General features: G+C 42.4%; 1 protein-coding gene across 4 annotated transcripts in view; it reads left to right on the top strand.

Moving 5' to 3' along the window:
- Positions 1-12,901, top strand: part of LOC111160609 (RNA polymerase-associated protein LEO1) — a 48,135-nt gene extending 35,234 nt beyond the window's left edge. The window contains exons 10-12 of one of the 4 annotated variants that reach the window (XM_022523826.1): positions 1,708-1,894; positions 3,704-3,801; positions 12,789-12,901. In XM_022523826.1, coding sequence (XP_022379534.1) covers positions 1,708-1,894; positions 3,704-3,801; positions 12,789-12,839 — 336 coding nt within the window. In that variant the 3' untranslated portion in view covers positions 12,840-12,901. Of the gene's footprint in view, positions 1-1,707; positions 1,895-3,703; positions 3,802-11,293; positions 11,532-12,788 lie in introns of those variants that run through there. The other 3 variants (XM_022523817.1, XM_022523843.1, XM_022523834.1) reach the window with 3 other exon arrangements.
- The last annotated feature ends 853 nt before the right edge of the window (positions 12,902-13,754 follow it).

Here is a 13,754-nt window from a genome sequence, read left to right as displayed (position 1 = left end):
CTGCAAAGTGCAATCAAATGAGGTATAGCTGTATGTTAAGAATAGCATTTCCCAAGTCTTTGTTTCTCATCCCTTACCCACCTTTTTTCCCCTCGTGACGGCATGGGCAGGGAGCCGGATCAATTCCCGAAGCATTTGCCAAGCAAGAGTGATGTGGTGATGTTCACAAAATAGACGCGAGGGCTCGGGTTTCACTCACCAGGTCCTGACAGTTCAGGAACAAACTGGGGTCTGAAGGGATCTGAACATTGGTGTAGAATTTCAGAGGTGATTCACTGAGCTATGTCTGTGTCATAAAGTAGTAGAAATGCTAGCGATGTAGTCTAAAATAGAATAAAAACAGACAAGAAGTTTAAGTGGGAACATGCCTAAGGAGAATCGGGCAAAGGTCTGTTTATAATGTTGTGCCTTTTTGAGTTGCCACAACTGCTGGTGAGGCACACACCAATGCAGGGGCACCGTCCCTCAGTGATGAGGGTGTATGTGTATATCGACACCGTTGGCTTTTTGTGCAGCACTTGCTTTAAGAAGCTGGATGCAGTCGAATAGTTTCATTCTCTGATACCTGCTAGATCTCACGCATTGCCCTGCCTGCTTCATGGGATTCCATTCCCGAGTGCACCAGAGCACAGTGAGGCAAAGACACTCTGGCAGTCAGACTCTGCGGATGGCCTGGCCCTGGGCCCCTGCTTTCTCTTCCTTCTCATATTTTGTTCATGGAGGCAGGTTAACTAAACCAGGTTCATAGCAGTGTCTTACCCAGTAGTGTGGGGGCACATTGGCTTTGGAGCCTTACTTCTTGCCCCATTTCCTAGCCTTTTCTCCTCAAGCCGAGGTAGCTACAGGAACCTTCAGACTCTGGTCTTGGCATTATTGGAAGAACCCTCTGGACCACCTTGAAAGATACCCCAGGTCCTTCCCCACTTCCCCAGTTTCCATGGAAATGCATAAGGAATGAGCTAGTTGTTAATCCCGGTTGTACCAACAGTGATTTTTCTTCTGTACTCTGTACAACTTTAATGAAAAGTTTCCTGCATAGAATGTCTAGCATCATAAGAGTTGTGTGCAGTAATAGCAATTAAATGAGGAATTCAAAGAAATGCTGTAATAACCCTGACCTCTCATATTCTGTCTCTACCTTGTAAACACTGTGAATGGCCAGGCGGAGGACGTGTGTGACTGTTCTGCTTTGGGGCTCAGGGATCCTCCCCTACCAGCGCCTCCCCGTCCTGTCATCAGGAGCTGTGAGGAAGCTCTATGGCGGGGAGGGGCCCAGACAGGACTGTTTGCGCACCACTGTAGTTCGGTGGAGCCCGAGCATGCCGGGTGTCTGTCTCGGGTCAGCAGACACAGCCTCCCTCAGGTGTCCACTGGGCTGAGGTTCCTCGGGCTGCTCGCTGCTCTCTGGGCTCTGCCTGGCAGCACGGGGGACGCTGCAGCTCCCGAGGCCATGCCTGTGCTGGATCTGATTGGGTGGTTAGCATGAGGGGGCCTTCTGCCCCTTCACCCTGTGTTCCCTTCACGCCTTGGAACTCAACTGCACTGAGTGATCACGGTGTGAGGTAACGGGTGTGGCATGGGGAGGACTGCAGAACTAGGTGTTATCCTGGGCTGGGGATTTACAGGTTCTTAAAAGTAAAAGTAGTTTAAGTGGGCAGTAAACTAGCTCATTTTTTAAAGTTCAGTGTATTATTTGCTTCTTTGCAGAAAGAAGAAGAACGTTTGAGGGCTTCTATTCGTCGGGAATCTCAGCAGCGCCGAATGAGAGAGAAACAGCACCAGCGGGGGCTGAGTGCTAGTTACCTAGAACCTGATCGCTATGATGAGGAGGAGGAAGGCGAGGAGTCCATCAGCTTGGCTGCCATTAAAAACCGATATAAAGGGGGCATTCGAGGTGAGTGTGCAGAAGTCTAATTTCATAAATTTGGGGTTCAGGAATTTATCTTTGCATTTGGCCTACTCTGAATGCCATCACTGGGTATTTTATTGATTTGTTTTTTTAGAGAGAGCTGGTAGTGGGAGGGGCAGGGGGAGAGAAAGAATCCTAAGCAGGCTCCACACCCAGCACAGAGCCTCACATGGGAGTTGATTTCACAACCCTGAGATCACAACTTGAGCCGAAATCAGTAGTTGGACACTTCACCAACTGAACCACCCAGGTGCCCCTGGACTTTTTATTTTTGAGAAACTGGTATTAATGAGTGATACATTTCAAGGGCTACTGAACTAGACATTGCAGAATTCTTCGAGGTGAGCCTGGAAGAACTGCTGTCTTGTTCTTACTGGGGGGACAGAGACTTTGAGAGGGTCAATTGGTAAGATGGTAAGTGTTGAGATGGTAAGTGGACAGTCCTTGAACCAGGGTCATTGGACTCCTGAGGCATTGGTCTCAACCACAGCACTGCATCCAGAGACTTCCCCGCAGCCCGCAGATGGAAGCTGGGATAGAAGGCTTGGCCTGGTCCCTGACCGACTCTGCCAGCTCTCAGTTCTGCCACTCTTCAGTTGGATGACTTATAGAAAGTTACAATACCTACCTCCTGTTACTCCATCAGGGAAAAAAAAAAAACCAACCTATTAATAATGGTAGTACTTACAAAAGTGAGGTGGTTTTGAGAATTAAGTGACATAATACATTTAAAGTACTTTGCCTGGTGCCTGGTGCATACGAGTACTACATAAACGTAACCTAAAACCATTGTGACTCTTCTTACCAGTCCTCAGCTTCAGGCAAGTGTCTTCATATCTCTACAGAACTTGTTCCCCATCTGTAAAATGAAACTCCAGTCCTCCCTAGATTAACCTGATAGAGCTCTGGGAACCACTGTACAGTGTAAGGTATACCACGGGGGACCATGCATCCTAGTTTAGTCCTTACTGAGTGATAGATTTTAAGAATACTTGAATTTCCCCTGTGCCATCCTATAAAACTCCTTTCTCCTTTTCTTGCAGTGACTGCATTTGTTCTCAGGAGCTATCACACCCTTCTTGCCTGCCTGTTAACTTATTTTGGCCCTTCAGTACAGAGATGATTTTTTTGTTAGTGCTAATTTCCCACAATAAAGATTAATTGTGGAAATAAACCACATAAAAACTGAATAAAAACAAAAAAATTGAGGATGCTTTTAGGTAGAGAGAGATCTGACCGGTTCATTAGCGTTCATTAAGTCCCAGGGAGGATTCCGGGTTCGCTTGCCAACAGGTTGGTCTAAAGTCAGCTGTGCTTGATTCCATCCTGAGTTTGACCAGGGCTGGGACATCCATGCAGACTGTTACTCATGTCCATCTTCTTTTAAATGTCCATATGGCAACAAATGGTCTTTACAGGACTGGGAAGCCACCACTTGTTTTTTACCTTCAAAGCTTATTTTGGAATTAACAGTTATCCCCCATGAAAGAATGACTTGGGTGTCAGTAGCTTGTTCCAGAAGAGTTACTGGTGTTTGTGTCGCTAGTGACCTTGCACACAGCCTTTTTCATACTTAAAACTCGTCAGACGAACCGTTCTTGTATTTTGAGAGGGTAAGTGCTTCACTTCAGCATGCTAATCTTACATTTATTTTTAAATCAAAAAAATTTTAGGGATTTGTTTCTTCTGGAAAAATGTACAGAAGGAACTAAAGATAATCATCAGAAGAAAAATCCAGAAATGAACAGATCACCATCTTAGAAAGTTACTCACAAATAATTCCTTTGCTTTCAGAGGAACGAGCCAGAATCTATTCGTCAGACAGTGATGAGGGATCAGAAGAAGATAAGGCTCAAAGATTACTCAAAGCCAAGAAACTGACCAGTGATGAGGTAAAAACAAACGTATCCAATGCTAGGGGTTTACCCTGTGTCCTCGAGTCCACTCCCGCCCAGAGGCACAGACAGATGTCTGTCTGCTTTGCTGAAAGTCAGTGAGATAAAGGCAGTGGCAGGAACAGGAGCGGCCAGAGGAGGGTCTGACCTCTGTGCTCAGGCGGAGGTTGCAAGGCTGCTCAGAGGAGACCTCTCACTGGGTATGGAAGAAGGTGTTAGCTTGCAGGGTGCACTGGCCCGGTGGGCATCCTAGGAGGATGGAAAGGCCTCTGAGGAAGCATCGGGGTCCTGAGCTACCAAGGCTTGACTAGAAACTAGAAATCATTCAGTGTGGGTAGATCAGGGTCTTTATGTCTTCTCTTTCTTTTGTTTTTGTTTATTTTCAATATTTAGTTTTTAATTATAGAAACAATTCTTATGGTAGAAAAATCTTTTTTTTCCTTAGATAAAATAGTATTTGAGTAGTATTAATTAAATAATTAAATTAAATTTTTATCAAAATAATAAAAAATTATTTCAAAGTAATTTTAAAATATTTTAACTTAATGTTTTTAATAATATCCTTTCCAAATGATAAGAATACAGGTGCTGAGAAATTTTAAGTCCTTTTTTGAAGTGTAATTGACATGTAACATTAGTTTTAGATGTCCAATATAATGATTGAGTCAATAATTGTATATATTGCATAATGATCACCACAGTAAATCTAGTTAACATTCATCACACATAGTTACAAACTTTTTTTCTTGTGGTAGGAACTTTTAAGGTCCTTTTTAAGGCCTATGCTATTAGCAACTTTCAAATATTCAATAATGATTTTTTAACTGTAGTCACCATGCTATACCTTACGTCCGCAGGACTTCTTTTAGTTGAGTCTTTTTAGATCTCTTTTTACCTTTGGTGTTCCTGATTGTATTGTGACATCTCTTTGGTATTTCCTTTTATTTTTCTGATTGGGATTTGTTTCTGAATGTGAATTCATCATTAGTTCTGAAAATTTCTCGGTCGTCAATTTTTCAGATATTCTGTACCATTCTTTCTGTCCTTCCTTTATGAAACTGATTAAATGCCTGTTCCTTCTCTGTTCTCTACAACTCTCAAAGTGTCTTTCATATTTCCCTTGTGTTTGTCTCTGCATTCTGTGATATTTCTTTAGAGCCCTCTTTTGGTTCACTGCCCCTGTCTTCACCTGTGTCTCATGTTGTTAATCTCTTTCATTGAATTTTTATTTTGTTTTAGTTTTCATCTGTAGAGGTTTAGTTTCTTTCTCAAATTGGCCATTTACAAAATGCTTAGTTGTAGTTTCTTTTTCAAATTGGTCATTTTAAAAACTCTTTCCCCTAACTCATATTTCCAGTTTCTCCTTTTTAGGTCTTTAAATGTTTTAAACCTATGTATATATAGTCTTTTATGTCTGATAATTCCAGTGTCTGAAATCTTTACATGTGTGATTTTATTGCCCATTTACTGGCTCTATTTCCTGATGACTTATTTCTCTGTGTGTCCTGGGATTAAGTGATTGATTTACTTAGCTCAGATCAATGGGAATTTTTGAGGTATCTAGATTGATGCATTCCTATAAAGAAGATTTATATTCGCCTCTGCTGGGTGCATTGAATATCATCACCTAGGATCACTTCATGTTATGTATGTATGTATTTAAGAGCGGGAGTGGGGAGTGCAGAGGAAGTGAGAGAATCTAAGGCAGGCTCCACACCCCAGCACAGAGCCCAAAGCAGGTCTTGATCCCACAACCCAGAGATCATGACCTGAGCCCAAATCAAGAGTCAGACGCTTAACCAAATGAGCCACCCAGGCACCCCAGCTACCTGGGATCACTTTAAAGTATACTTTAAATGAGGTCTTTTTAGATTACCTGGAAGTGAGAATTCTGACTTGAGGTTATGAATTTTCCTAGAATTGATTAATTTTTTCTGTTTCGTAATGATGACAGATATCCTGTGATCCAGCCAGTGACTTTAACTCTCATTCTATGGAAGCAGCTTTCTCATATTACTTGGTTCTAGGTTATTTTTTTTTCTCCAAAATCCTGTTCATTCTTCAAATAATTCAATTACACACAAACTTGTGTATGTGAGAAAATTGAGCACGCCAACTTTTTGTTTTAAATTGAAGTATACAGCTGACACACCATGTTCCTTTAGTTTCAAGTATGGAACGTACTGATTCAGCGGCTCTCTACGTTACGCTTGGCTCATACAAACTTGTTCGTGGCCAATGACAGCTCACTAGCCTGCCAACCATTTTTTTTTTTTTTAAAGATTTTATTTTATTTATTTGACAGACAGAAATCAGAAAGTAGGCAGAGAAGCAGGCTTCTACTCCCTGCTGAGCAGAGAGCCCAATGTGGGGCTCCATCCCAGGACCCTGGGATGATGACCTGAGCCGAAGGCAGAGGCTTTAACCCACTGAGCCACCCAGGCGCTCCCTGCCAACCATTTTTTTAAATAAAGTTTTGTTAGAAACCAGGCATGCTTATTCATTTATGTATTATCTATGAATGTTTTTTGCTACAGGGGCAGAGTTGAATAGTTAAAACAGAAACCGTGTGTCTTACCAAAGCCCAAGACATTTATTATCTGGCCCTTTACCAAAAAAATCCACAGATCATTGCCTCAAAGTGGGCCTGGGCTTATTTCTGGTTTGCCTTTATACTAAAGGTGTAGTCCTTTGGGGTCTACTATTAAACTGCTCCAACTGGTGTTTGTCTCCTGTACTCAGCACCCATGGAGCATAAAAACCAAAGCTGATCTTCACAGTTTGGTAAAGGTCTTCAGAGAGAAAGCCTGCATTAGTGCTCTACTTATCTCTTGGTTTCACTTGGTTTTTGGCCTGTAATTATGCCTTATTTTCTTGCCATCACATTGATTTGTTTATATTTTCCCCATTATTGTTAATTATTTTCAGTGGGAGGGAGGGATTGTTTTGTCATATTGAAGGGCATAGATGTTGCATTTCTGTTACACGTGGTTTTAAGGTATTTTGATCGTTTTGGTTTTCTGTGAACTATAAACTTCTGTGAGGCTCTTACGTGAAGCAGAGTACTATGTTGCATTATTGTTTGTTAGTCATAATATTTAATATTTCCCAGTCTTTGTTTGAAGTGGCGTGCTATGGAAGATAACTAGACAGAAATTGTCAAATTATTCTGCAACATATTTGTTTTAAATTATATAGGAAGCATCTTAATGATGGGTTTATAGTGTGTGGCACTGTTGGCAAACGGGAAGCCTCATCTAAGCAGATGCTATTTTATTTCTTGGCAAGCAGAAACTGTGAATGAAAATTGAGATTTGCCATGGAACTTCTGTTTCTCTCTAGTATTCTCAGAAATGAGATTTTTATTTATTTATTTTTAAAAGATTTTATTTATTTCACAGAGAGAGAGAGAGAGGTCACAAGTAGGCAGAGAGGCAGGCAGAGGGGAAGGGGGAAGCAGGCTCCCTGGTAAGCAGAGCCCGATGCGGGCTTCCATCCCAGGACCCTGGGACCATGACCTGAGCCGAAGGCAGAGGCTTAACTGAGCCACCCAGGCACCCTGGAAGTGAGATTTTTAAATGTGATCCATCATGTAGCCGCCTTCTAGGCTGGGAAAACCTATAACCTCCTGACTTACAAATGCCTCTTGTGGATGCCTCCTAGCTGTTTATTACCCAAACTACCCTCTACCTTCCTCACCCAGATATAATGGTAGGGCTTCCTGTACTCTTCCCTTCCCCTTTCATGACAACAAAGATTTTTCTTCTCCCTGGACCTCTCATGCCTTGGCCACCTTCTCCTCACTACTCAAGTCCTGGCTGTGGGTGTCAGTGGGAGAGAGAAGGTAGGGGTCAGACCTGCTCTAGGTCCCTCTCCCCATCTATATGCTAAGCCCCATCCAGACAGCAGGAGCCTGGGTGAGATGCTGGGGAACTTGCAGAGTCTAAGTTCCCAGAGATCTACCATTATCAGCAGAGCTTTCTGTGATGGGGGGGTGGGTGGGAGGGCATGAGTCTGGATTATAATCAACTGGTTATTGACTCTTGGCCACTTGTATAGCCTTGATCAAGTCATCTCACATTTCTATGTCTGTTCCCTCATCTCTTCAGTGGCATTTATGCTTGCTGCCTGCAAAGTTGTTGGATGATAATAAATAACAGGTACAAAAGTGGGTAGCACAGTGACATGTATCTGAGCAGGAAATGCTTGTTTCCCTTCCCCAACGGGGTCTAAGTTACAAGAAAGGGAAAAAGTAGCTTTTTTATCCTCTCTTACTTTTGTAAGCAATAAACAACTTTAGAAAACCTAAATAACTTGAAAGGTAGAAAAATGGGAAGAGGAGAAACTGGAAAAAGGAAAGACCCAAGTAGAAAGAAACATGAAGACAATGGAAAGGAAGGGATCATGGCCAGTCCTCAGCTTTCTTAGGTGGAGGAGGTGACCTGCTGAGGATTACTTAGAAGGTGGTGCCCAGTGGTCTGGTTCCTCTCCCAGTTCTCCCTCACCGATCCTGTATTCCCCACCTTGGCAACCCTGCCTTTACCTGTTTGAAGTCCTTGCTCTCTGTTTATGGGACCATGGGTGACTTGGATCCAGCATAGCCCCAGGTTGCCCTCCAGGATAGGATTTCCCATGATTGAGATTCTGAGTGTATTTCCCTGGAACCCTTTGACATTCTTGGTGTTGGCCTCTCATACTTGAAGACACTCGCATTTATATATATTCTTAGGTATGTTTTGTGTTAAATAAACTCTGGGGACTGGCTTATTAGTATGAAAAAATTAGTCAATGAGTTTTAAAAACAATTACAGTTAGTTACAATTAGTTTTAAATTGTTGGAAGACAATTCCTTCAAACTGGGCTGCTGTTCCTGTGTCTATATGGACTCGCATTCCTGGCTATGTTAGTATACTTCAGTCTAACAGGAATATTTCTGTCATTTGTTGCACTTATACATGGTGCCGGTATTTATTCCACTGTAGTTCAGTAGAGTAGAATCCCACGTTTTTACTTGCACAATATGAGGTCCCTGAAGGGTGGCATTCACTAAGTCTTTCCTGCCTTTGCTGTGCTTTACCGCGCTTGCCTGTAGCTGCTGGGGAAATCAGTCCTGGCAGGATTTCCCAAGCAGAATTCTGGAGCCTCTTAGCCCCGACAGTGGATTTGGATTGGTGCCAGTTGGACTTGTTCGGAGGGCCCTGACCATCTCCAGCCACTGGGCCCTGTCCCACATCCTTTAGAACAGGCTCTACCACCTTATACTTTTTTTTTTTAAAGATTTTATTTATTTATTTGACAGACAGAAATCACAAGTAGGCAGAGAGGCAGGCAGAGAGAGGGGGAAGCAGACTCCCTGCTGAGCAGAGAGCCCGACGCGGGGCTTGATCCCAGGACCCTGGGATCATGACCTGAGCCAAAGGCAGAGGCTTTAACCCACTGAGCCACCCAGGTGCCCCCCACCTTATACTTTTTTATTTAAACTTTTTCTTTAAATTCCAGTTTGTTAACATACATTGTAATATTAGTTTCAGGTAATTTAATGATGCAGCAGTTCCATACAATGCCTGGTTCTCATCATAGCAGGTGTCCTCCTTCATCCCCATCACTGTGTCACCCAGCCCCCTGCCCCTCTCCCCTCTGGTCACCGTCAGTTTGTTGTCTGCAATTAAGAGTCTGTGTCTCAGTTTCAGGCTCTACCACCTGTGAGAAGTACCATGCCAGTTCTTTAGTTCACTCAAACTAAACTCCGTAGAGAATTTTAGAGCTGAAGGATAAACTGAGGTTTATGTAGGGAACAGTGCCTCAGGGGGCTTGCATGTAAAGTGTTTTAGACTTCTGGCTGAAAATTAATGAAAAGACAAATGGTGGGATTGAATGTCCTCTTTGCCTGTGCTGATGTTGGGCTGGGAGAGAAGGGAAGTGTCTGGGTTTGCTCCAGGCTAGGAGGTAGGAAGGAGCACTAGTCACATCCTGGGGTGGGATCCATCTTCCAGCACTGCTGTTTAGATAACTTGACTGTTGCCAGCTGGAAAGGAAGTGCAGGAGGACTTCTGACTCTTTTTGAGTTCATAATGTTCCCCTTTGAATTCTCCTTGGCACTTCAGGTCTGTGGGGATGCGTTTGGGATAATAAAGCAGGAAGCAAGTGTGGGATGGTATCTTGCTCCTCAGAAGTCCAGCCATGGGGACCATCAGAAGAAGTAGATGCACCAGCTTGTGCATCCAGAAACTTTCTCTGGTCATAGCAGAGATGCCTGGCTTTCCCCAACTTCAGCCTTTGACTATTCACCCTGTTTAATTTTGATGAGGAAGACGGTTAAGGCAGTTCTGGAGTGTTATATTCTGTACCAATTCATTTTAGTCACTGTTTGATATTATTTAGATGTTGATATATTTGAAATCTTTCTGTAAAAAGAATTTTTTTATATAACTTCCTGAATTGTTTCTATTAGAACATGGTACATAATTTTAAGTAATGCGAACTTGTGTAATAGGCCTTTAACTTCTTTAAATATTTTTATAAACTTTTATGATGTGAGTTTTTAGTATATCCAAAATAGGAAATCTTTATTTTAAAAAATTAATGATCTTTAAAATACTGAATTTTGGGGCGCCTGGGTGGCTCAGTGGGTTAAGCCTCTGCCTTCGGCTCAGGTCATGGTCTCAGGGTCCTGGGATCGAGCCCCATGTCGGGCTCTCTGCGCAGCAGGGTGCCTGCTTCCCTTCCTCTCTCTCTCTGCCTGCCTCTCTGCCTACTGTGATCTCTGTCTGTCAAATAACTAAATAAAATCTTAAAAAAAAAATACTGAATTTTATTTTATTTGTTTGAAGATTTTATTTATTAAAGTGCATGAGCAGGTAGGAGGAGGGCAGAGGGAGAGGGAGAAGGAGACTCTGCTGAGCAGGGAGCCCCATGTGGGGCTCTATCCCAGGAGACCTCAGGATCATGACCTGAGCTGAAGGCAGACTCTTAACCTACTGAGCCATCAGGGTGCCCCTAAAATAATGAATTTTAGATAACAAAGAGGTGAAATGCTGAGAGAGCAGAGGAAAACTTTAATCACCCAATCACAGTAAAAATATTCAACAGGATCAGTGGTTCTAACAGGCAGACTTCTTTGGAGAGCCCTAACTATTCCCAGGGCAGACCTAGTTTCCAGTTTCCCTGTATGCCCTTCTCCATGTACAAGGCCTCCCTTCCAAGAGATTGCTTATAATTTCTTAGGTCTTCCTTACGGTCCTGAAGTTGGGTTGTTTTGTAGTTAGTTTGTAATTAGCTCTGGATAGTTGTCATTTTTTAATGCTTCTAGTACTGGGAACTGGCCATGACCTTCACCACTGGTTTTATTCATTTGGTAAATGTTCTTATTTTAAAAATTATTTTATTTTGTGTTTTTGGAGGATCATTCAGGTCAGAGCTACTTTTGATAAATCTTCCTAGAAATATTTTCTATTGATTTTCAAATTTTTAAAAATTTTTATTTGTTTAGGAAGGGGAACCTTCTGGAAAGAGAAAAGCAGAAGATGATGATAAAGCGAGTAAAAAGCATAAAAAGTATGTGATCAGTGATGAAGAGGAAGAAGATGATGATTGAAGCACAATGTGAAAACATTTTATGTATTTTTGTACAGTTTATTAAATATAATGTAAACATGAGTTATTTTGATTGAAATGAATTGATTTGCTTTTGTGTAATTTTAATTGTAATAAAAAGTTTTTTAAAGCAAGTCTCTGTTCAGGAAATCTACTTTATCTAAAGCAAGTTGATTTTGTTTAAACTTCAGAGGAAGTCTTAAGTTTTAGTGAATTCCTGCTGCTCTCCCCCGCCCCTACCCCCCACAAAGAAGCCTCCTAGTCAGGGTCAGGTGAGGCAAGTGAGGCATTCCTCTGGAGTGCAGAGTTTAAGGGCCCAAAAAGAGCTTCTTGTGCTTGTTTCAGTTTGTTAGGGCTGCTATAACACAGTACCACAAACTGGGAGCTTAAAACCACAGAAATGTATTCTCTTACAGTTCTGGAGCCTAGAAATCCTAAATCAAAGTATTGGCCTAGCCACTCTCCCTCTGAAAGCTCTAGGGAAGAATCTGCCTTGCTGTGTGTTCTGGCTTCTGGGGCCTCCTGGCAGTCCTTGGCTTTTGGCAGCAGAACTCTGTTCTTTCCTTGGTCTTTACGTGGGTTATTTCCCTTTGTTTGCTCTGTGTCTCTGTATGTCTTCCTCTCCTTATGTGTCTCCTCTCCTCTGTGTCTCTGCAGGTCTTCCTCTCCTTATATTAGGACACCAAGCAGTGTGTTTAGGACCAGTCCTATTCAGTAGACTTAATTATATCTGGAAAGACCCTACCGCTAAGTAAAGTCACATTCTGAAGTTCTGGATAGATATGAACCTTGTGTGGGAGGGTCCCTATTCAGCCCATTATAGTAATCAAGATAAATGATACCATGATATATGATGTTAAAAAAAATGGAACTAATGCGAAAATCCATAATGATTAAAATGTCAGAATTTTATGTAAACAGGACCTGATGGCTGAAATTAGGGTAAAACAAGTGAGGAGAATTGTGCAAGTACAGAGCTGGATGGATCCGTGCTTTTCTTAAAAATTTGATAATGTATTCATGGGTCTTTCACAAGAAGCTTTAAAAAGCATTGTATTGGGGCTCCTTGGTGGCTCAGTCAGTTAAGGAGCCGACTGGATTTCAGCTCAGCTTATGATCACAGGGTGGTGAGATCGAGCCCTGTGTCAGGCTGTGTGCTCAGCAGGGAGCCAGAGCCTGCTTGGAATTCTCTGCCTCTTCTGCCCCTCCCCTGCTTGTGTGCATACTCACGCTCTCTAAAATAAGTAAATGTATTTTTAAAATAAATAAATAAAAAACATTGTATTGCAGTGTGGTCATCTAGGTCACTGAGATTTTGGCACCCTTTGTATTTTTCACTCAAGGTAAGTGTCTCACTTTCGCATCTCAGTCCTGGCCCTACTTTCTCACAGCATAATGGCTGGGATCCAACACTGAGCATTCTAAGAGAAGGAGCCAGATAAACGATGTATTACCTTTCACATCCAAATCCAACACCTTCTGTTGATTAAAGTGAGTCACTCATGTGTACCTATATTCAAAGGGAAGGAAATTTGACTCCTCTTGATGGTTGGAATGGCAAAGAATTTGCAGGTATGTGTTCCTTTTTTTATCTTTTTAAAGGGTTTATTTATTTTGGGGGGTGGGGTCATGTGCTCACAAGTTAGGGGAGGAGCCGAGGGAGAGAGACTCAAGCAGCCTCCCTGCTCAATGTGGAGCCTGACTCAGGTCTTGATCTCATGACCCTGAGATCATGACTTGAGCCGGAACAGACCCGGAACTGACTGAGCCACCCATGCGCCCGTGTAGGTATGTTTTAAATTTACTACACACATATTTGTCTTTTCTGTGATTTTCTTCTACATAGACTAATTAATCTTCCCCTTATGAATGGATTCTACCCAACTTCCTTTCTAGTGCTGTTGGTACAGTCTGGGAGTGCTGGTTGTGGGAGGCTTACCTGAAACCTGACTACAGAGAAGGAAAAGTGACATCGAAAAAGAAGGTCCTGGGGCGCCTGGGTGGCTCAGTGGGTTAAGCCGCTGCCTTCGGCTCAGGTCATGATCTCAGGGTCCTGGGATCGAGTCCCGCATCAGGCTCTCTGCTCAGCAGGGAGCCTGCTTCCCTCTCTCTCTCTCTCTCTCTGCCTGCCTCTCTGTCTACTTGTGATCTCTGTCAAATAAATAAATAAAATCTTAAAAAAAAAAAAAGAAAAAGAAGGTCCTAAATCACCAAGGTGCCACTTTGCTTTTTTTTTTTTTTCCTCATGTGCCACTTCCCTAACACCAAAACCTTCAGTCTCTTGCTGTTTCTTGGTTTAACAAATTGTTAAAACTATGCCTGGCTTTTTTTTTTTTTTTTAATATTTTATTTATTTA

This window comes from Enhydra lutris, unplaced genomic scaffold (assembly GCF_002288905.1).
Source record: "Enhydra lutris kenyoni isolate GAN:26980312 unplaced genomic scaffold, ASM228890v2 scaffoldscaffold4, whole genome shotgun sequence".
NCBI classification, from domain to species: Eukaryota; Metazoa; Chordata; class Mammalia; order Carnivora; family Mustelidae; genus Enhydra; species Enhydra lutris.
This window is presented reverse-complemented; position numbering and strand designations above follow the sequence as displayed.